Raw genomic sequence first — 23,601 nt, 5'->3', positions numbered from 1 at the left:
AGGCAGGGCTTTACAGGAAGGTGACTGCTGAGTGGCACCCCGGTGCTCACTACGCATAGGCCGGTCTGAACCAGTTCCAGGGGCACACCAGCCCCTGGCCTGGGGAAGTCCGGCATGGCTGAGGGGTGTAACCACCCCCCACCTAGTCCCACCCATAGGCAGGACCTAGTCACCGGGTCAGCCCCCTTTTTTAGTATAAAGATGGGAGCGGGCCCCCTGTTAAAATTAGATCATCTTTGGAATCAAGATACCACTTTCTTCGAAAGGACTTCACGATTTCTTCTTCAAGATTCTCCCTTGTGGCTAAGGAGTAGTCACCCTGCATCCGCAGGCACCATCCTAAAGAACACTGCGGTCTGCTGCAAGTCCTTCATCACGAATCCGACGACCCAGCTCGACGAGACCCGGCTTCCCTGGCACCTCTGACCTCTACTCACCTCTACAGCCAAGCTGAGAACCGTGAGTGCGACGAGACCTCAAGGGACCGACGATCGCCAAGACTGCACGACATCTTTACTGCCAGCCCACCGTGTCCTCCACTGGTGAGTGCTTTGGGGTCCGAGAAGCCCCGACCCTGCGCAGCTCCAGCACCCAAGATCAGCCCCCCTGCATCTCCACGATCGGCGTGGGGCCCTTCTGCTGTTTGCTGTGCACCGCGTTGTTTGGCTACTAGCCGGCTGGCTTGTGGCCTTCTGAACGACGCCCAACGACTTCACGACTGCTGGTCTGGTTGCTCCAGGCTGGCCCTTGCTTCCTTCTTCAAGAGAGGCACCCCGGACCCTCCTGGTCCACTCCAGACGCCATTTTAGGTCCACCGCGTGGGCTTGAATTTGCCAAGGCTTTGTTGCCCAATCCTGGGTCCAGCGACGCCTACAGCTTCTATCTTCGTGGGACAGCTCGATCCTCCATCCTGGTCGCCGATAACGCCTCCTGGTCCGTGAGATCTTCGAGTCAAGCGTCACCCACTCACCTTGTCGAGGTGGCTACCATCCGGTGCCCTCCTGGTGCCCACTGACTACTGGCTAGTAGTCTCGAACTTGGTCCCCTCTGCTTTCAGGTGTCATCTATCTTCGAGATCCAGGCTTGGATCCAACTGAACTTTCTTCACTGGTCACCGGCCAGCATCTTTTCTTCCGGCTCCTGGTCCGTCTACGAGGATTCCCGACGTCTTTTCAGACCTATGCAGCTGCAGCCCCTGGGCTAGGTAACTTCGGCATTTCGGTGCCCCAGCATAGCCTCACTATCCAAGGGTCAGAATCTACTTTCGTTTTCTCCCTACCAGGTCGGGTTCGCCCGAGAACACTAACTTTCTATTTCCTAGCTACCATAGACTTTTGTCCCGCATCTCGCGTGAGAGTGCACACACTGCACCCGAGTCCCCTAGGCCTCCTAGAAGTAATCTAACGATTCCCTAGTCAAGTCCTAGCGATTCCAAAAGCTATTAGTACTGTACTTACCTGCTAGGAATTTCGCATTCCACTTTCAGAGTATATGGTTTTCCGTGCCCCTCGGGCATTTGTATATACTGTGCTAACTTAAGTATTTTTGTAAGAGTTTTGGTTTGTGCTTAGTACCCTGTCCTCATAAAGAGTACAGGGCTGTTGTGATCTTTAAATAAATAACTGTTTATTTTCATAACACTTGTGTGGTGTCCTTTCACTTGGTATTCAAGGGGTATATGTGTGGTAAAACAGCTGGCTTAACACGCCCTCTCGAGTCTTTAGCCTTAGACTGCTCGTATCCACGCTACTAGGATAGCTGGTCTATAAGGTTGACTTACAACCAATCATCAATAAGGGTTGCTGGACTGATACATAGTGTTCACTAGAATAGTGAGCACTGCATATCAGGCCACCTTCTCACATTGGTGAGCAGCGGTTGGGATTTGAGCTTGCTGTTGTTCTACCACACGTATCCTAAGAATATCTTGTTGAAAGATCACATAAGTACTGTTAGGTACATATAACTAAAGCTTAGAATACTCTGAGTTCTACTGAACCAGCTGTTGTAGCTCCTCAAGGCTTAGCACACCTTGGCTGCAACTCTAGCAAGGGACCAGTAGGTAACACATAGTGTAGGTAGGTGCATCACTTACACCACACTAGAAGCAGTATGTCGGTCACAGGAGGAAACATTGAGTCTCCCCTTGTGTCAGTGGACCCTCCACAGGTCATCCCTTCAAGATATACTGCGCTTAGCTTCCATGAGTTACGACAAGTATGTACCTCTAGGAAGATTAAGCAGGGGTCTAACCCCACAACTGCTTTTCTGATTGGTCTCTTAGAGACTCATGATGCAAGGAGGGCTGGTAACCCAGACCCTTCTACTTCAGAAGGCAATATGCCCTCCCTACAGGGACCCTTTGATAACCAGGACCATCCCCTTCAAGAAGCAGATGATGCTGATGATGAGGATGATGACTTGGAGTCTAGGGGTGAGGCAGACCAGGGACCGGTAGAAGTCGTCAGACTAACCAGGACCAACTTAAGCAGACATGAGAGGGACTCTAGGGGAGCCCTGGGGCCACTCTCAGGTCAGCTTAACGTGGGGAATGGACGAGATAGATCTCTATCAAGAGGCTCTATCAGATCCCTTCATACCAATGGCTCTCAACGTTCCTCTCAAAGGGGAATGACATCTCCCCAGAGGAGAATGTATGAGGCTAAGGAAAAGGCAGCCAATCTGAGGATTGAAAGGGAAGAACTTGCCCTGGCCAAAGAAAGGCTTGCCTTTGCTAGAGAGCAACAATTGGGTGGGACAGTCCCCACTGGTGGCAGCATTGTACCTAGCAATAGGGAAAGGAGTTTTGATACAAAACACCTTGGTAAGATAGTGCCCCCCTTTAAGCAAGGGGATGACATCCACAAATGGATTACTGCTTTGGAGAGGGCCTGCACTGTGCAAGGTGTTCCCCCAAGTCAGTGGGCAGCTATCTTGTGGCTCTCCTTTGAGGGTAAAGGAAGAGACAAGCTCCTCACCACAAGGGTGGAGGATGCTAATGATTACCAAGTCTTGAAAAGTGCACTGGTTGATGGGTTTGGCCTAACCACTGAGCAGTACAGGGTGCTGTTCAGGGATACCCAGAAAACTCAGTCTCAAGATTGGGCTGACTTTGTAGATTGTGCCACTAAGGCTTTTGAGGGCTGGTTGCTGGGCAGTAAGGTTACTGATTATAAAGGATTGTACAATTTGATGATGAGAGAGCAAATTTTAAACAATTGTCAGAACCAGTTGTTGCATCAGCATCTTGTTGACTCAGATCTGACCTCTCCCCTAGAATTGGGAAAGAAGGCAGACAGATGGGTTAGAACAAGAGTTAAACAGAACCAGGGCCAGAATCAAGGTGGTCAGAAGAAAGCAGACCAGAAGGGTAAAGATTCGAAAGGGGAACAAAATGACCAGAAGTCTTCGACAGGTCCCCAACAACCCAAAGAGGGTGGGGGTCAGGCTCCCCAAAAGAAGAAAGAAGGCCAATCTAAAAGGTGGTGCCAATACTGCAAAAGTAAAACTCACTGGTTTAGTGAGTGCACCAAGAAAGGAGGAGGGCAGACTCCTGCCACTGCAGCCCCTAAGGCACCTGTGCCCCCTAGTACAGCCAGCAGTGGTAGTGCACCTCCCAAGGGTTTAGTAGGGTTAACCCTGGGTTCTGAGGGGAGTGACAACTTAGTTGGCACCCTCACTCAGGCTGTCCTTGTCAGTACAGGGGATATGGATATGTCCCCTGACATAAGTCCCAATACTTTGGGCAAATACAGACAGACACCTTTTATTAATGGAAAAATGGCTCAGGCCTATAGGGACACTTGTGCCAGTGTCACCATGGTGACACCTAGCTTTGTGGACCCTGGACAGATCATGCCAGGTACAGAATTCCTGGTGACCAATGCAAGCAATGTCACTACCAATCATAGTATGGCAATTGTAGCTTTCTCCTGGGGAGGGGTAACTGGCCAAAAGAAGGTTGTAGTTAGTTCAGACCTCCCAGTGGATTGTTTGTTGGGCAATGATTTGGAGTCATCACAATGGTCAGAAGTGGAGCAGAGGACTCATCTGGAAATGTTAGGCTTGCCAGCACATGTGTTTGCTGTGACCAGGTCACAGGCCAGAAAATGCCCCACTGAACAGGTGCTGGATCCTGGAACAATGGACCAGACACCTTCCAAGAAAAAGAGCAGTAGGGTTAAGGCTGTGCCTTCCCCCTTGCCCCAGGTTGTGGATCAAGTCTCAGAGGAGGCTGACCTGCAAGAATTGAGGGAAACTGAGCCTAGAGAGTTTGAACTTGATCAAGTTGAATTCTTGGGTTCAGGGGGACCCTCAAGGGAAGACCTGGGGAAGGACCAGTTAGACTGCCCTTCTCCTGAACCCCTCAGACAGCAGGCTGCTGCTGAGGCTGCTGGGAACGCCACAGGTACCCACAAGGTATACTGGGAAGATGGACTCCTGTACACTGAGTCAAGAGACCAAGCCTGGCATGACCAGGAGGCTGGTTGTACCCTTGTCTCAGAGAGGTTTCCTACTTACCTTGGCCCATGAGATTCCCTTAGCAGGTCACTTAGGCCAGACAAAGACTTGGGACAGACTTGTCTCACACTTTCACTGGCCTCACATGAATGAGGATACCAAGGAGTTTTGTCGCTCCTGTGTCACTTGCCAAGCCAGTGGTAAGTCAGGTGGCACAACAAAGGCCCCCCTTATACCAATGCCTGTGGTGGGGGTGCCCTTTGAAAGAGTGGGGATTGACATTGTTGGTCCAATGGAACCCCAGACAGCATCAGGGCACAAGTTTATACTGTGGTAGTGGATCACGCCACCAGGTATCCTGAAGCTATTCCACTTAGGACCACCACAGCACCTGTGGTGGCAAGGGCCCTAGTTGGAGTGTTCTCCAGAGTGGGCTTCCCTAAGGAGGTTGTCTCTGACAGAGGTGCAAACTTCATGTCAAGCTACTTAACTGCTATGTGGAAGGAGTGTGGTGTCAATTACAAATTCACTACACCCTATCACCCACAATGCAATGGGCTTGTTGAAAGGTTCAACAGGACCCTAAAAGGGATGATTCATGGACTACCTGAAACACTCAGGCGTAGATGGGATGTCCTGATGCCCTGCCTTCTGTTTGCTTACAGAGAGGTCCCACAAAAGGGGGTTGGCTACAGCCCTTTTGAACTTTTGTATGGGCACCCTGTGAGAGGCCCCTTGTGTTTGGTGAAGGAAGGATGGGAGAGACCTCTCAAAAAGCCTGCAACCAACATAATGGACTATGTACTTGGTCTCCGCTCCAGGATGGCTGAGTATATGGAGAAGGCATCAGAAAACCTTAAGGCCAGTCAAGAACTTCAAAAAGCTTGGCATGACCAAAAGGCTGTCCTGACTGTTTATCAGCCTAGACAGAAGGTGTGGGTGTTGGAGCCAGTGGCCCCAGCAGCACTCAAAGACAAATGGTCTGGGCCCCACACAATTCTTGAGCAAAAGGGAGAGGTCACCTACCTGGTGGACCTTGGAACTCCCAGGAGTCCCCACAGGGTACTCCATGTCAACAGGCTCAAAGCATATGTCGACAGGAAGGACATGAGCTTGCTCATGGCCATAGATGAGGGACAGGAGGAAGAGAGTGACCCTCTCCCAGACCTGCTCACTCAGAATCCTGATGATGGGTCAGTAGATGGTGTTGTCTTTTGTGGCAGCCTCTCTGAACATCAGCAGAAAGACTGTAAACAGGTTCTTCAGTCTTTCAGACATATGTTCTCTCTGACACCCAGTCAGACCAATTGGTGCACCCATGAGGTTGACACTGGTGACAGCCTGCCAGTCAAGAGTAAAATCTACAGGCAGCCTGATCATGTTAGAGACTGCATAAAAACTGAAGTGCAGAAAATGTTGGAATTGGGAGTCATTGAACCCTCAGATAGCCCTTGGGCTAGTCCAGTAGTTCTAGTGCCAAAGCCTCACACCCAAGATGGTAAGAGAGAGATGAGGTTTTGCGTAGACTACAGGGGTCTCAATGCAGTCACTAAGACTGATGCCCATCCAATACCAAGGGCAGATGAACTTATAGATAGATTGGCTTCTGCCAACTACTTAAGTACATTTGACTTAACAGCTGGGTATTGGCAAATCAGGTTAGCTGAGGATGCCAAACCCAAAACAGCATTTTCAACCCCTGGTGGGCATTATCAATTTGTGGTAATGCCCTTTGGTCTGAAAAATGCACCTGCCACCTTCCAAAGGTTGGTGAATCAAGTCCTTACTGGGCTGGATGACTTCTGTGCAGCATATCTAGATGATATTGCTGTCTTTAGCTCCACCTGGGAGGATCACCTGGTCCACCTGAGGAAAGTGTTAGAGGCTCTGCAAGCAGCAGGCCTCACTATCAAGGCCACCAAGTGCCAGATAGGGCAGACACAGGTTGTATACCTGGGCCACCTTGTAGGTGGAGGCCAGGTTCAGCCACTGGAGAGCAAAATACAGTCAATCAGGGACTGGGCTCCTCCAACCACCCAGACTCAGGTTCGAGCTTTCTTGGGCCTGACTGGATACTACAGAAAGTTTGTCAGGAACTATGGTTCCATTGTGACACCATTAAATGAACTGACAAGTAAGAAAATGCCAAAAAAGGTTCAGTGGACAGCAGGCTGTCAAAAAGCATTCGATGACCTAAAGCAGGCCATGTGCACAGCACCTATCCTTAAGAGTCCAGACTACTCCAAACCATTCATTGTCCAAACAGATGCTTCTGAGTTGGGTGTGGGAGCTGTTCTTTCTCAACTGAATTTTGATGGTCAGGATCAGCCCATTGCTTTTATAAGCAGAAGGCTGACCCCCAGAGAGAAGAATTGGTCAGCTATTGAGAGGGAGGCCTTTGCTGTGGTTTGGGCCCTGAAGAAGCTGAGGCCATACTTGTTTGGCACTCACTTCAAGATTCAGACCGACCATAAGCCCCTCTTGTGGCTAAATCAGATGAAGGGTGAAAACCCCAAACTGCTTAGGTGGTCCATTTCCCTACAGGGGATGGACTTTACAGTGGAACATAGACCTGGTACTGATCATGGCAATGCCGATGGGCTCTCCAGATATTTCCACTTAGAACAAGAAGACTCACCTGGTCAAGGTTAGCTTATTGTCCCAAAGTTTGGGGGGGGGTCATGTAGGAGAGTAGGGTCTGCAATCCTATGATCACCCAGATTTTTTGCTTTTGTTTCACTGGTTTACGACTTTCTCTGGCTGTGGGCCTGCCAATCAGACCCACAGCCTGGCTGTTCTCTTTCTAAATTACCTCATGTACCCTAGGTGCATCTACCAATTGGTACTGGGCCACCTTATCAGACCCTGTAACTCAGGGCATAGGTGTACCCAGGGCTGCCAGGGGCTGCAGCATGTATTATGCCACCCCTGGCTGGCCTCCTAAATTTGACACAACTGGCTGCATGACAGCTGGGGCAAAGTCGTGTAATCACCCTTTGCTGTAGGTGTAGTATACCTATACCTAACCCTAAAATGGACACACAGATTCCTATCAGTCACTCCTATGGCAGGCCTTGACAATCCTGAAGGCAGAGTGCTTGGAATCATGTGAGATGGTGCTCTGGCATGAGCTGAGCCTGTCTGCAGCTTGCGGAATCAAGTCCTAATAGCTGTTCCATGATATCGCATACCATATACTCTTAAGTGCATTATAATCCTCGCGGTTAAATGCTATCTTTGGTATTGCTTTATCAAAACATGTCGAGTAAGGTGTCATACGAATTGGAATACTAACCCCTCGCCAATTCTGGCGACGGGGTTAGCATTCCACCCTTCTAGAGGGACACGACATGTATGTAACTGTGAACCCCGGTTAAAGTTAACTGAAGCCTCAGCTCCACAAAATGGATGCTGCCACCACAGACACGAGTCTGACCCCCTGCAGCTGGGAGTCCTTCCAGCGAGGGGAGCCTGGACAAAGGGTTTCCTGTCAGGGGCGGTGCTAGCACCGTCCCAGACATGGTTTTGTGTATCCTGGGTAGGCAGGGCTTTACAGGAAGGTGACTGCTGAGTGGCACCCCGGTGCTCACTACGCATAGGCCGGTCTGAACCAGTTCCAGGGGCACACCAGCCCCTGGCCTGGGGAAGTCCGGCATGGCTGAGGGGTGTAACCACCCCCCACCTAGTCCCACCCATAGGCAGGACCTAGTCACCGGGTCAGCCCCCTTTTTTAGTATAAAGATGGGAGCGGGCCCCCTGTTAAAATTAGATCATCTTTGGAATCAAGATACCACTTTCTTCGAAAGGACTTCACGATTTCTTCTTCAAGATTCTCCCTTGTGGCTAAGGAGTAGTCACCCTGCATCCGCAGGCACCATCCTAAAGAACACTGCGGTCTGCTGCAAGTCCTTCATCACGAATCCGACGACCCAGCTCGACGAGACCCGGCTTCCCTGGCACCTCTGACCTCTACTCACCTCTACAGCCAAGCTGAGAACCGTGAGTGCGACGAGACCTCAAGGGACCGACGATCGCCAAGACTGCACGACATCTTTACTGCCAGCCCACCGTGTCCTCCACTGGTGAGTGCTTTGGGGTCCGAGAAGCCCCGACCCTGCGCAGCTCCAGCACCCAAGATCAGCCCCCCTGCATCTCCACGATCGGCGTGGGGCCCTTCTGCTGTTTGCTGTGCACCGCGTTGTTTGGCTACTAGCCGGCTGGCTTGTGGCCTTCTGAACGACGCCCAACGACTTCACGACTGCTGGTCTGGTTGCTCCAGGCTGGCCCTTGCTTCCTTCTTCAAGAGAGGCACCCCGGACCCTCCTGGTCCACTCCAGACGCCATTTTAGGTCCACCGCGTGGGCTTGAATTTGCCAAGGCTTTGTTGCCCAATCCTGGGTCCAGCGACGCCTACAGCTTCTATCTTCGTGGGACAGCTCGATCCCCCATCCTGGTCGCCGATAACGCCTCCTGGTCCGTGAGATCTTCGAGTCAAGCGTCACCCACTCACCTTGTCGAGGTGGCTACCATCCGGTGCCCTCCTGGTGCCCACTGACTACTGGCTAGTAGTCTCGAACTTGGTCCCCTCTGCTTTCAGGTGTCATCTATCTTCGAGATCCAGGCTTGGATCCAACTGAACTTTCTTCACTGGTCACCGGCCAGCATCTTTTCTTCCGGCTCCTGGTCCGTCTACGAGGATTCCCGACGTCTTTTCAGACCTATGCAGCTGCAGCCCCTGGGCTAGGTAACTTCGGCATTTCGGTGCCCCAGCATAGCCTCACTATCCAAGGGTCAGAATCTACTTTCGTTTTCTCCCTACCAGGTCGGGTTCGCCCGAGAACACTAACTTTCTATTTCCTAGCTACCATAGACTTTTGTCCCGCATCTCGCGTGAGAGTGCACACACTGCACCCGAGTCCCCTAGGCCTCCTAGAAGTAATCTAACGATTCCCTAGTCAAGTCCTAGCGATTCCAAAAGCTATTAGTACTGTACTTACCTGCTAGGAATTTCGCATTCCACTTTCAGAGTATATGGTTTTCCGTGCCCCTCGGGCATTTGTATATACTGTGCTAACTTAAGTATTTTTGTAAGAGTTTTGGTTTGTGCTTAGTACCCTGTCCTCATAAAGAGTACAGGGCTGTTGTGATCTTTAAATAAATAACTGTTTATTTTCATAACACTTGTGTGGTGTCCTTTCACTTGGTATTCAAGGGGTATATGTGTGGTAAAACAGCTGGCTTAACACGCCCTCTCGAGTCTTTAGCCTTAGACTGCTCGTATCCACGCTACTAGGATAGCTGGTCTATAAGGTTGACTTACAACCAATCATCAATAAGGGTTGCTGGACTGATACATAGTGTTCACTAGAATAGTGAGCACTGCATATCAGGCCACCTTCTCACAGGCGCCAATGGATTTTTTTTTACTTTTGTTGCGCTGCCTGCGAAATAATAGAGTCCGGTTTAGGATGGCCCAATAAACACGCCGGAGCGTCCGCAGGCGCCTTATAATTCTTGGCCAGCCTCGCTAGTACCGATGTAACCGTGGCTGGAGTCGTCATTACTTGTAATACTTCCTTCCATACGTGGTCAATGATTGGTATGGACCTGATTGAATTTTGATAGAGCTCTTAAAGTCATAAAGAAAACACCTTGCTTGAGTTGTTTTCATTGGTAGGTGAAATCTCTTTGCAGCTCTCTCCATTAAGTTGTGGAATCCACCAATATCCACAGGTGGAGAATCCGCTGGTACATGGGTGGGTGATGCTGGAGAGGGAATTAGATAATCATTCCATTCTCTGTGGGGCTCCGTTGGCTCCCCTTCTTCGTGGTCATTATCATCTGTTGTCACAGAATCCAGCTGCTGTTGGACCTTCCCTACTGCGGACTGGAGTGGCTGGAATAGAACAAGGACGTGAAGGTGGAACGTCCTCAGGGAGCCCTGAGGGAGGAAACCTCTTCTTATAATCTGCCAACATGAATTGCAATCCATCATCATTAAAGATGGCATCGCGACCATCTCTTCCTGAGGCTCTTGTTGGCAGCGATGGTGTGAGAGGACGTGGTATTCTTCATACCCCTCTTCATCGTCCTCTTCTTGACATTTTACATCGAGTTCAGATGGGCTTGTGGCATACCCGAAAGGTCCATCATCCTCCTCCGACTCTTCCTCCTCTAAAAGGTGCGACGGGTCCAGAGGAGTAATTTTGCTCAGGGAAGTCACTGCTGGCGTCATTTTCTTCTTCTGCTTTTCTGCAGTTTGTCTCGTCGACGAGATCGTCGTCGATACTACCGTCGACGAAGCTGTCGTCGTCGACAGTGCTGAAGAACCACTCCCCGCCGTCGACATAGTAATAGTCGTCGACGTTCCCATCGACGACCCAAATATCATCGTCGATGTTACAGGCGTTGACACTGCTGTCGTCGACGCTCCCGTTGACGCTGACTCTAATGCAATCGAAGGTTGCTTCTGTACCTCTGTGGTCGTCGACGCAGACGATGACTTCTTCGTCGACGAGCCCGTCGACGATGTCGATTTTTTCACTTTCTCCTCAGGATTATTAGAGGATGGCTTCTTGAATGATGCTTGAGCCAAAGGTGATGTCTTTGAAGGCTCAGAAGAGGCTTTTTTGGATTATTTTTCTCTCAAAGTATGTCCTTTGCTCTCCTTTGGTTTTGGTTGAGGAGATTTGGAAGGACAACGCCCTGAAGACCCTTGAGTGGTCTTTTTTAGGGCCTTCTCAGGACGGTCCCCTGAGGAATGAGCCTGAGGAGATCTTGATTTTTTCTGAGATCTCCTTGACGAAGAGGAGGATTCCTGGTCACTATCACTAGAAACCACATCCTTTCTGGCCTTGATCTTCTGAAGCCAAATCAAAAGGCGTCCCTCACGATCTCTAACGGTCTTGCTAGAGAAAGTGCAACATATCTTGCAATCCTTTGCTTGGTGGTCCGAATAAAGGCAGTAAATTCAGTCTTCATGTGGGTCATCAGTGTAGAGTCTCTTTTTAAAGCAGGTGGCACAGGCTCTAAAAAGCTCCTTTTTCTCCTTTCCAGACATTCTCAAGGATGTAGATGAGAAATAGATTACAAAATTCTCAAATCCACAAGAAATAGAATGAAAATTAAGCTTCTACAAAGTTGTAAATCCAGAGTTTGAGCAGAGCTCAAAGGAGACTCCCTAGCACAACGTGCCGGTAGAAAATCTGAGGGGCAGAAGGTTCTCTCAGGAGGGTTCTAGAGGGTGAGTGACTGATTGGTTAAGGGAAAAGTTTGGTCCTTTTTTACATAACAAAGGTTATGGGTTGCAAAAGGGAATGGGCCTAAGGCCTTTTTTCAGTTTGCTATACTGCTAACCATTGCTTTTTTATATACCAGAGACTCCCGTCTGGATGACAGGGAAATGATCCAGGTATGTGAATCTATGAAAGTTCAAATACTGGAGTAAATATACCATCACTGGCATCAGTGTGGGTTTAATGTGCTAAGAAGTTTGATACCAAACTTCTCAGTTTTCAGTGTAGCAATTATGGTGCTGTGGAGTTCGTTATGACAAACTCCCATCACTATATACTCTTAATAGCAGCACTGCACTTACAACGTCTAAGATTGGACTTAAGACACTGTAGGGGTACAGGGCTCATGCAACTGTACCCTCACCACTGGTATAGTGCACCCAGCTAGAGGGGTGACTGACCTTTGCTAGGGTTGTACGCATGTCACACAGGGATGTGTGCCATGTCGACTCGTCACTTTGTTCTGCGCCAAAACACGCAGCCTGCAAAGGCGTGTGTGAGTGTGATGGTACAGGACCAGTAAGTGTGGCACAATTATTGCTGCAGCCCTTGGAGGCCTTCACTGGTTACAGTGCCCTGGGTACCTGTGGTACCATTTATTAGGGGCTGACTTGTGGCTAGAGATGCCATTTGGGTTACATTAGGGGAAAGAACACAGGCCCTGGGAACCTGATTGGCAGGGACCCAGGAAACTTCAAGTCAAAATGCATCAGTAATCTGGCAAAAAGTGGGGGGGTTACTGCAACAGAAACCCACTTTTCTACACACTGGTGGTGCACTTTGAGGTCATAATTGAACTTTGGGGAAACTTGGTTCTACCCCTCAAAACTAAGTAACAAAACCGTTACTTACCTCCAAACCTAACACTTTGTTTTTCTCCATACGATTGTATCTTTGAGTTTTCTCTGAAAATTGTTCGGAGTGTTGATCCTGTCTTGAACTGCAACAAAGTAACTTAGTCTTCAAATGAGATAACCTGCTTGCTAATGTACTTCAATTTCCACATGGTGTGATTAGTTTGTTTTGTAGAAAAGTAACTGCAAAATAACTAAAAAATAATCTAAAGTAAATGCAGGTATCTAAAGAGTGCACAACCCATTTTCTCTACTGCAAAGTAACCTGTATGCTTCTACAAAACCAGTACATACTATATCTTGAAAACGATCCTTGTATCTAAAGTATCCCTTACCTGCTACTAAGTACATCTTGGTTCTAGTAATAAAAATAACAAAGTTACAACTTTTCATACAAACAACTGGTCTGGATTCAGTCCGCTGAACATGTGACATTATTTTTGCCAAAGTGTGTACAACAAATGCTTAACAATACCCACTGATAAGCCTGACTGCTCAACCACACTACCACAAAAGAGAGCATGGTATTATCTGCTTTAGCATCTGCTATGCCACTGGGGATCCACTGACCTCTGTGCACACTATACCTTACTTTTGCGTAGTATACACGGAGCCTGCTTCCTACAGTCACTACCTGGCACCCTGTGGATCGTTAAGCGACTACCCCATACCTTATGGGGAACTTCAGAAGAGTGTTCCTGCGGTGGTTTGGGACATAAAGGACAAAGAAGGAAGGTAAAATATTTGACTAAGACAAAGAAGGAAGTGTATCCAAACCGCGCTCCATCGCAGTCAGTCTCAAATTGCCTGTAGGTCCCAGGTCTATTGGGACTATTGACTATTATTGGGGATTTTTGTTTTTGGCACTAATTCTATTTTAAAAGTATTCTGAACTCATATCTTCAGTTCCCCATATTGCATTTTTGTCATTTTGCTTGTTAAATTTCGTTCTCTTTTTCTAATTCAGTTTGGGGTATTTACTCTTTTGCATTTTTACTTTTAAACTGTTTGGTACTGTAGGAAGGTGGATATCTGACTATGGTTGCCCCCAACTTTTTGCCTGGTGTTTTGCTGATTTTTCGACTTAGTTGACCTGGGACCCTGCTATTCAGGGCCCCAGGCCTACTGCTCTCTCTGTAAAATGGATTCCATGTACCTTAGGTACATATCTAATTGGATACTGAGTCACCTTATCAGTCCCTGTACAGTGTACCTTAGGTACCCAGGGCATAGGTGTACCCAGGGCCTACCAGGGGCTGCAGCATGTATTATGCCACCCCTGGCTGGTCATCCAAATCTGACAACTGGCTGCACGACAGCTGGGGCAAGGTGGTGTAATCACCCTTTGCTTTAGATATAGTATTCCTATATCTAACCCTAAAATGGACACATGTATTCCTATCAGTCACTCCTATGGCAGGCCTTAACAATCCTGAAGGCAGAGTGCTTGGAATTATGTGAGATGGTGCTCTGGCATGAGCTGAGCCCGTCTGCAGCTTGCGGAACCAAGTCCTAATAGCTGTTCCATGATAACGCGTACCATATACTCTTAAGTGCACTATAATCCTCGCGGTTATTTGCCAACTTTGGTATCGCTTTATCAAAACATGTCGAGAAAGGTGTCATACGAATTGGAATACTAACCCCTCGCCAATTCTTGCGACGGGGTTAGCATTCCACCCTTCTAGAGGGACACGACATGTATGTAACGGTGAACCCCGGTTAAAGCTTAACACAGCCTCAGCTCCACAAAATGGATGCTGCCACCACAGACACAAGTCTGACCTCCTGCTGCTGGGAGTCCTTCCAGCGAGGAGAGCTTGGACAAAGGGTTTCCTGTCAGGGGCGGTGCTAGCACCATCCCAGACAGGGTTTTGTGTATCCCAGGTAGGCAGGGCTGAGAGGAAGGTGACAAAGTGGCACCCCGGTGCTCACTGTGCATATGCCGGCTTGAACCAGTTCCAGGGGCACACCAGCCCCTGAGCTGGGGAAAGTCCGGACAAGGGAGAGGGGTGTAACCACCCCCCTCCTGGTCCCACCCATGGGCAGGACCTAGTCGCGTGCCAGTCCCTTTCTTTAGTGTAAAGGTATGAGCGGCCCCCCTTCCCAAATTAGATAATTCTGAATCTTGACTACTTTCCACGAAAGAACTCTTGAATATTTCTGAAGACTCTCCCTTGTGGCTAAGGAGTAGCCACCCTGCACCAGCGGGCACCATCTAAGCGCATGCGGTTTGCTGCAAGTCCATCCTCCGGATCAAGACTGCCCAGCTCGACGAGACCCGGATTCCCTGGCACCTCTGACCTCTACCTACATCATCAGCCCAGCTGAGATTCGTGGGTGTGACGAGACCTGAAGGGACCGGCCATCTTCAAAACTGCACGACGCTTATCCAGCACGACCGCCGAGGGATCCTCGAGTGAGTGCTTTGGGGTTTGAGAAGCCCTAACCCTGAGCAGCTCCAGCACCGAAGTCCAGCCCCGCAGCATCCACGAGATCTGCATGGGGCCCTTCTGCTCTTTGCTGCTCACCGCGTTGTCCGGCCACTTGCCTGCTGGCTTGTAGCCCTCCTGACGACGAACCACGACACTTCCATCACTGGTCTGGTTGCTCCAGACTGGCCCTTGCTCCCTTCCAAGAGAGGAGCACCCCGGACCCTCCTGGTCCACTCCAGACGCCATTTTGACCTCACCGCGTGGGCTTGCCTTTGCCAAGGCTTGTTGCTCCAATCCTGGTTTCAGCAGTGCCGACAGCAGACAACTTCGGGGGACAGCTCGCACCTCAATCCTGGTCGCCGACAACGCCTCCTGGTCCGAGTGACTGCAGAGTCCAGCGTCGCCCACTCACCTGGTCGAGGTGACTTCAGCCGGTGCCATCCTGGTGCTCACCTAATCACTGGCTAGTGATTAAGAACTGAGTCCCCTCTGCTTTCAGGTCGTCTCCATCACCGATCCAGGCTTGGATCACATTGAACTTCTTCACTGGTCGCCTGCCAGCAACTTCTTCTTTCAGGCTCCATAGACTGTAACGAGGATTCCCGACGTCTTTAGAACCCTATGCAGCCGCAGCCCCTGGGCTAGGTAACCTGAGCATTTCGGTGCTCCAACGTAGGTTCACTATCTAAGTGTCCAGATCCTTTTTCGTTTTCAGCCTATCTATTCGGATTCGTCCAATAACTGTAACTTTACGAAAACTAGCCTCCATAGACTTTGTCCCGCATCCCGCGTGAGTGTGCACACTCTGCACCCGATCTCCCTAGGCCTCCTGCTCCTAACCTTAGGGTTCTGTAGTGTAGTCCTAGCGATCCTGAAGCCTCTGGATCTTGTTACTTACCTGCTAGTATTTCGCATTCCACTTTTGTAGTATATGGTTTTTCGTGCCCCTCGGGCATTTGTGTAAATTGTGCAACTTAAAGTATTTTCGTTGTGTGCTTAGCTCCCTGACTCATAAAGAGTTCAGGGTAGACTGGTTATAAATAAATATCCTTTTATTTTCATAACAACTTGTGTGGTGTCCTTTCACTTGGTGTTCAAGGGGTATATGTGATGGTATAACAGCTGGCTTAACACGCCCTCTAGAGTTTAGCCTAAAGACTGCTCTTGTCCCTGCTACTAGGATAGCTGGTCTATAAGGTTGACTTACAACCAATCATCAATAAGGGTTGTTTGGTATGATACAAAGTGATCACTAGAATAGTGAGCACTATATATCAGGCCAACTTCTCACAGGTACTGCATACATACTTTACACATTGCTGTAAGTTAGGCTTTTCTGCTTTGTGCCATAACTAACTCAGAGCTGGTCACAGGTAAATTTAGAGACTTGAAGGGTTCACGCTGATAAGGTCTGTAAATATTCCATGAAACCAGAAGTAATTGTAAACCATTGGATTTGGATTTAATACGTGTCCCATGATCCCACCAAGCAGGTAGGAATATTATACTGCTTTTAAGTATTAATCAAAATCTTACAATGCAGAATTCTTCTTTTGCACCTGCTCAGTTCTGCTCTTCAGAGCATACCAGGCAATACTCACATACATTTAGCAAGACGCAACTGAGTAATGAGCCATACACATCAGAGGCACGCTACATATAAAAGGGCTTATGGGCTGTGGAAGGGTAAAGGCTTAGTGGAGGTACAGTGACAAATCGCTGCGTAGTATGGCTTCACATGTGGAACACTCCTAATACTGTAGAGAGCCTGAAGACATTTTAGACACTTCCCAGGGTCTCGCAATGCTGGTGGAATCTCAACAAGCAATCAATGGAAGGGGTTGAATTCAAAAGCACCAAATACAGAGCTGGATCTTGTGCTTTAATTATATATCTTAAGTCACCAGTTTATGCTATGGGGTACTGTACTTGAGCCACTATCCTAACGTGCTCTGGCAAGCTGCTACGTGAAGCACTGTTCTGGATCTGCACTGCCAGGTCTTGACCAAGTTAGTTGCTTAACTGAGGCCTAGGCACAATAGTATTCCACAAGCCCACATGGTCCATACCATCTCAACTCAGAAGCATAGACACATTTCAATATTACCGGCCAGCCCACTCAAACTTGTTTGAAACACAGTATTAGTTTTGTGCTGCCTACCCATCAATGCTTAACTTTTGCCTAAAACATTGTCATAACGAGGAGCCAGTGGCCTAAACTAATATCTTCTCTGAAGCCTGGTCAGGGCTGATCTGCAGCCCGAAGAAAAGCCATGGTGTAGTCATCCTTGAACAACCAAGCACATGCTGATCTTTGGTTTAAAGAAATGATGCACTTTGATCTTCTCTTCAGAGTTTATGCTCACCACTAATTAGTTTATTCATGCCTACTGAGACCAAACCATTTAACAATGCCTGAGCTCAATCCTTTCTTTCCACCATACCATTGCGGATCTCTCATATGAAGCACATTAGTGATGCATTCTGCCAGCAGATGGATTTGGCAATGCTACTCCTTTACCAGTAACTTAAAAGGTTGATTTCTGCCTGAGCACCAAACTCAAATCAATGTTTCACTGAATCTGCTGTAAAGTGAATGACTTACCTTAAACACTGTCACAATTTGGTCCTTGCTGCATAAAACGCACAAGATAATCTCTCACCTGAAGCACTGTCCTGGTCCTGTTCTTCCTGCTCGTCCTGATCGTTGGTTGGCATTGGCTTGACTAATGGGGTAGATTTGAAGGGCATCCATGCCTATTCTAGGGTTGAAAACCTGAGCAGCAGTAAAGGAACAAGTAAAAGAGCAAGACAAAGGTAGAGGGAGGATGAAATGAACAACGGTAAAATGTAAGTAATTGAAGAGCAAATGGAAATATCGAAAAAGTGATAAGAAAACAGGTGATCAAAGAAAAGCAAAGTGAAGAGACAACAAGATTGAATGTAGAAGAATGCAGGAGAGAAAAAAAGGATTATAAAGAGCAAAAGGGAGTATAAATACCAAGGTGACAAAGAAGAGAGGAAAAGTGAAAATGTAGTTAGAAAAAAGTCAGCTTTACGCACATATCAAATGTGATAATCAGTTTACATTTCTGAATAGAAAAACTAAGGCAAACAAAAAAAGAATCCTCAGATGTAGCTTGGATAATACTTGCAAATCGTTCCCTCTAACCTGGAGTAAGTCTGAGCTATCATTCCACCACAACAGATTGGACAGAACAAATTTTTAACATAACTTGTTAAAAGTCAAGCCTACATTAAATTAAGCCAGATAGCTACCTGACTAGCGTTCTACTCACACAAATGATTCTATTAGGGTAGCTAAACCAGAGGGCATATGTCTATTTTCATCTGGGATAACAAGATCAAAGCAAGCTCAGTTGTCAGCACTCATGAGATGTACCAAGTGTTAAATAACAATGTGTATTTGTAAAGCGCATGTTTACCCAGAAGGGTATCTTGGCGCTGAATAACAGATCTTTATTATTATCCCAACTCAATGGTACTTATTTTATCGACCTCCGAATAATGAAAGGCTGGGTGGATCCCACTGGGTTTCGAATATATGAGCATGAGGTCGAACACATGCCCCTACAGTGGAGGCATTAGTTCACTAAGCAACCGGACACAGTATCTACTTTACCAAACTTGATCTGATGTAAATAGGTATTGGGATAAAGTCTACAACACTGTGGAGCACTTAGTTCTTTCATGCTTTAATTTACCATTATGCAACTACTCAACCACCTTTAAATCCAGTGCAACACTCGGTTTTGGGATGGAGACCAAAACAGGTCAAAAGACTGCACTAGGCAGACAATGCATCAGAGCATCTAGACTTAGGACACCACTCACTTAGTAACAAAAGATCAAGAAACACCGGATCGGTTTGATCACTAGTACCTATCCTCAGTCTTCACCAAATGAAAATACATAATGCACACATTAGAGCAGAAACAGACACTTGACAGAATTAAATCTGATAATTATCCAACAAATCTTCCCAACAGCATTGTTTAAATGTTCCATCTTCTAGGACCCACGGAGAGCCTCTGAGATAAAACAGTTTACCGGCGTACGCTCTTCAAACACACTGCAATGCCATGTTTAAGTTATCACACTTCAGACACTGAAACTAGATTGCTTTTACACATTTAGAAGGCAGTGAACCCAAAGACAAAGTCCACTGCGCTGCTAAAACTGGATTTCTGTCTAATATCAGACATCATTTCACTTCTCCACAGAAAACAAATTAGAAAAAAGATAATTTTCTCACAACTTTGCATGGAAGAGAATCCTCTGCCTCAAATGTGGACGTTTCTGAACTCACCTTTAACTTACAGTAACCAGAATCAATAACGAACATGATCCCATCTACAGTCAAAGACGTTTCTGCAATGTTAGTAGCAACAATGCACTTCCTGACACCATCTGGAGCCTGGGAAGATAAGGAAATACGCTATTAAGGTCATCAGCTACTAATCACACCTACTTGTGCCTCAGAGGAGGAAAACAATTAAAGGATGATAGATAGGCGATCATAATGCATAACCACTTACTTTCTGGAAAATCTTGGCCTGGAGGTCAGATGGAAGTTGGGAATAGATGGGGAGCACAGCCAGTGCAGGAGCGTTCTCCAGCTCTTCCAATCGTTCCACAATCTGATCAGAAGTCACCTGAGAAAGAAAAAGTAGTGGGATTAAGGAAATGACACAAGGAGAGGAGGAGCTTTTAAACACTAACACCAAACATCTCAACCTTATTCAAAGTGGCCTGTAAGAGTTTGCTCGGGATGGATGTAAAACATAAATGGGAAAGTGTAGGAAGTTAGCTCTCTATATAGTGCACTAAAAAGAGGTACACTGTGTAGAGAGTCCAGTGACTCCCCAATTGGCTTACAGAGGCTAAACTAGATCGTACTAACGCGCTCTTTTGTGGTAGAGTGGGTGAGCAGTTAGGCTTATCAGAGGGTAGTGCTAAGCATTTATTGCAATCACAGAGTCAATAACTGAGACACACTCTAAGAATAAATCCGAACCCAAATAAAAAAAAAGTACACTTCTTTTTATACATGTTGTAAAACCAAGAACTTCTTTCAAAAGTAAGTACTGTTTTTGTAATCAATGTTTACAGGTAAGTAAATCTTTCAAACCTGTGAGCTTTTATGGACAATGCAATTCTATGGAAGGGAAAGTAAGGAATGTATTAGTACAGTCGGTTTCAGGGGATTCACCTTTTGGGTTTTGAGTTGTAGTGGGTAAGGTCCAAAGTACTACTAGAAGTTCTTCGGGAACTGCCCGGGTTAAGCCGGGAGCAGGTTGCTGGTTATGTTGGTAGATATGCACTACGGAGAAGGGGGCCACCTGAAACAGGCTGCACAGGGGGACTTGGGGACAAGTCAGAGAGCTCCAAACTGGGGATGGGTCACAAGGGGTCTTAAAGCAACGAGACACAGCCGGTTCTTCGGTGCCTCGGCCAAGCAGCTCAGGTGCAGAGTGGTTAAGTCGGCCTGGGCTGGATGCGCCAAGGTGCTCCTCACGGTCAGGGAGAAACAGCTTGCAGGGGCAAAATCAGGACAGCTGGGCCACTCACGAAATAGGTCTCAGTGATGCTGATGTCCATCAACAGCTGCTTGGTTGTGGTGCAGTGGGAATCCAAAACCCAGGATAGAGGCTGAAACATTAGTATCATAACCTGAATATCCTAGACTCGCAGCTCGGGAGGAAAAGCCCGGAACGAGCATCTGAGAAGGAGTCACGTGTGACTTCAGCATGTTGATAGTGAAGTTCAGCTAATGCAGGAGGTACTCCGTGGTCTGGAGGTGGGAAACACCAGCCTAGGGCAAGACGGTCTTCAGCAGCTATTCCTATTCCTCGAGATTGGGGAAGAATGACACCCCTGACTTGCAGAGATGAGCTGCGACCACAGTCATCAACTTGGTGAACATCCGAGGAGTGCTGGTATGGCCCAAAGGGAGCACGGTAAACTGAAAATGCTCGCAGCCTACCATAAACCGCTGGTAGAGCCAATAGGCAGGCAGGACAGGGATGTGAAAATAGGCATCCTGCAAGTACAACATGTAGGATGCTGGCCCTTTATATGATATATCAAAATTAGATATTTATTGTGCAAGAGTCCTGGGGTTACCTTATTCAAAATAAATACTTTTGGATTTAAAAAGTGGACACTGTGCAATTTTGAGAAGCTGCAATGTTATCCTGTGGGAGGAAAAGCAAGTGCGGCATTCAGCGACACTTACAGGACCTGTCTCCAGGAGTTAAAGTGAGGGGTGGGCTAGGTCCAAGGCAGCACCAGCAGAACACCACCTGTGGCACTTGGTCGGCCGGATGCAGAGGTGTAAAACAGCATTGGGTCTCCAATATTACTCTATTAGGATTGATCCTCAGGTAAAGGCTGAAGGTTTTAACTGGGAGCTAGTCGGGCTGAACCAACAGGGAAGCTCAGGCTGCGCAATGCTCAGAGACATAGGGACACCTTTGATCATCTTCGCCATGGCCTAGGGGCAACGGGTGTAGAGGTGTCTTTAGGCGTTGGGTTTTTCTTACCTGGAGCAGTCGCAGTAGAAGGGGCCTTCATGCAGAAGCTGCAGGCACTGCTGGAGAATTTACTGGGGGTCAAAAACACAGTGAACTTGGTCTCCAGTGGTGTCTTCAGGCGTCTGGTTTCTGCGGTCACAATGTCCTCTCTAAATCTTTGGGTACCTGCAGGATGTAGAGAAGCAGGTCCGCTACTTCGCAGGAGTTCTTGGTTCCTTGGCGAAGTGCTGGCACAACTCCCAGGCTTTGGAGACTCAGAAGCTACAGGACAAATTGTCTTTTGGTGCAATCGGCGAAGGCAGCTGGCAGGCCATCAGGGTTGGCGCCAAGTCAGTTGCTGGGGCTTCAGTTCTTACTCATTGTGATGCTTCATATTGGTCTTCTTTCAAGTCGGCAAGATCTGTTTCTCTGATGCCAGGGGCTCCGCTAAATACTGAATTTAGGGCACTTGGGGAGTGTAGGGTAGTAGCTAATGGGCTACTTACTTTTGGGGTCACTATGCCTCCTACATGACCACTTCCTGTGAGCATCACCTTGTCCCAGGATTCCCTTGTCTGCTATCACAAAGATGGCCAACTCTGAAAAATGGTGTCCACTTCAGTTAGCTCACCCTAGGTGTGGGACTAGCCTAGAGATGGCACACCTCCTTGAGTGACTAATGTTGCCGCCTGTCCAGGTGCCAAAGGGCTCTGGACAAAGGGGTGGGCTTCTTCCCCTGTGAGGGGAGCCAGGTTAGCAATTCAAAGGCAGTGGCTTATTTGAAGCTCCCCTGCCTTTGAATGCTATTCATCAGGTCATGCTGAGAGAGGGGGTATGAACACACACTTACCTTGCAGGCTAGGTTTCTGACCTCCTGAGAGCAGAGGCCCTCACGCAGGGTGGTCAGATACCAGTCTCAGGTAGCAGGCTGGCAGAAACCAGTCGCCAACACATCAGATGCTATTAGGTTTTCAGGGGGCACCTTGCTGAAGGTAGCTGTAACTGATTTGATTTTCTTGTACACACTAGAGTGCTGTTCTGGAGTTGCCTGGCTCCAGTGCGCATTAGCAGTGCCATCTTCAAAGTTTCTTTTAGTACTATACCGTTATGCTTATATTAGGGTTCATCTAGATTTTACCTATCATTTCAGTATGCTTGCACTACCAATAGTGTGTGTCGCAAGGGAGCTTGACTGAGTGTGCCCTGGGCTCCTACCAATCAGGTGCCCAGGGCCTGTGTTCCTTCCCTAAAACTGTGTTGAAGCTAAAACTCAATTGGCATCTCTGGCCACATGTCAGCCCCTGGTAAATGGTACCATGGGTACACAGGGCATTGGGACCAGAGAAGACCCCTTAGGGTTGCTGCATTTATTGTGCCACCCTTAGGGGCCCTGCACCCTGACACACACACACACTGCTTTTGCAGGCTGAGTGTCCTGGTGCAGAACTAAACAAAGTTGACATGGCACATATCCCTGTGTGCCATGTCCACAAACCCCCTGCCCTGGCATACATCAGTCACCCCCATAGCTGGGTGCCCTATGCCAGTGGTGTGGGCACAGGTGAATGAGCCCTGTGCCCCTACAGTACCCAGCCCAATTCCTGGGCACTGTAAGTGCAGTGATGCCATTAAGAGTATATGGGGCTGGGAGGTTGTCATTACGAACTCCACAGCACCATAATGGCTACACTGAAGACTGACAAGTTTGGGTACCAAACTTCTCAGCACATTAAACCCACACTGATGCCAGTGTGGGATTTAATGTAGAATGCACTACAGAGGGCATCTTAGAGAGGCCCCCTGAAACCTAACCTACAATCCACGTCTTGTCTGAGAGGCTGCCTAGGCTGCCACACAGCAGACATGTTGCTGGATCCCTGGGTGGAGAGCCCCCCGCTCTCCTGGGCCTGCAACAATGGACATCATGGGCGAGTTGCTAGATCTCCTCCATCAGGATGGGCAGGGGGGAGCTTCAAAGGCATGCCGCCTTTGTGAGCTTCTCCAGGGCACTTGCTGTACT

General features: G+C 48.1%; 1 protein-coding gene across 2 annotated transcripts in view; it reads right to left on the bottom strand.

Annotated features, from left to right (window-relative positions):
* The window catches only part of DHX38 (DEAH-box helicase 38), a 1,070,683-nt gene that overhangs the window by 272,192 nt on the left and 774,890 nt on the right, over positions 1 to 23,601 (bottom strand). For both annotated transcript variants that reach the window (XM_086945550.1, XM_086945552.1), the window contains exons 17-19: positions 19,605 to 19,721; positions 19,376 to 19,483; positions 17,709 to 17,821 (exon numbers count right to left, since the gene is read on the bottom strand). In XM_086945550.1, coding sequence (XP_086801676.1) covers positions 17,709 to 17,821; positions 19,376 to 19,483; positions 19,605 to 19,721 — 338 coding nt within the window. The remainder of the gene's footprint in view (positions 1 to 17,708; positions 17,822 to 19,375; positions 19,484 to 19,604; positions 19,722 to 23,601) is intronic.

Source organism: Lissotriton vulgaris, chromosome 12 (genome assembly GCF_964263255.1).
Source record: "Lissotriton vulgaris chromosome 12, aLisVul1.2, whole genome shotgun sequence".
Taxonomy (NCBI): domain Eukaryota; kingdom Metazoa; phylum Chordata; class Amphibia; order Caudata; family Salamandridae; genus Lissotriton; species Lissotriton vulgaris.
Note: the sequence above shows the minus strand (reverse complement) of the source record. Positions and strands in the feature narration are given on the sequence as shown.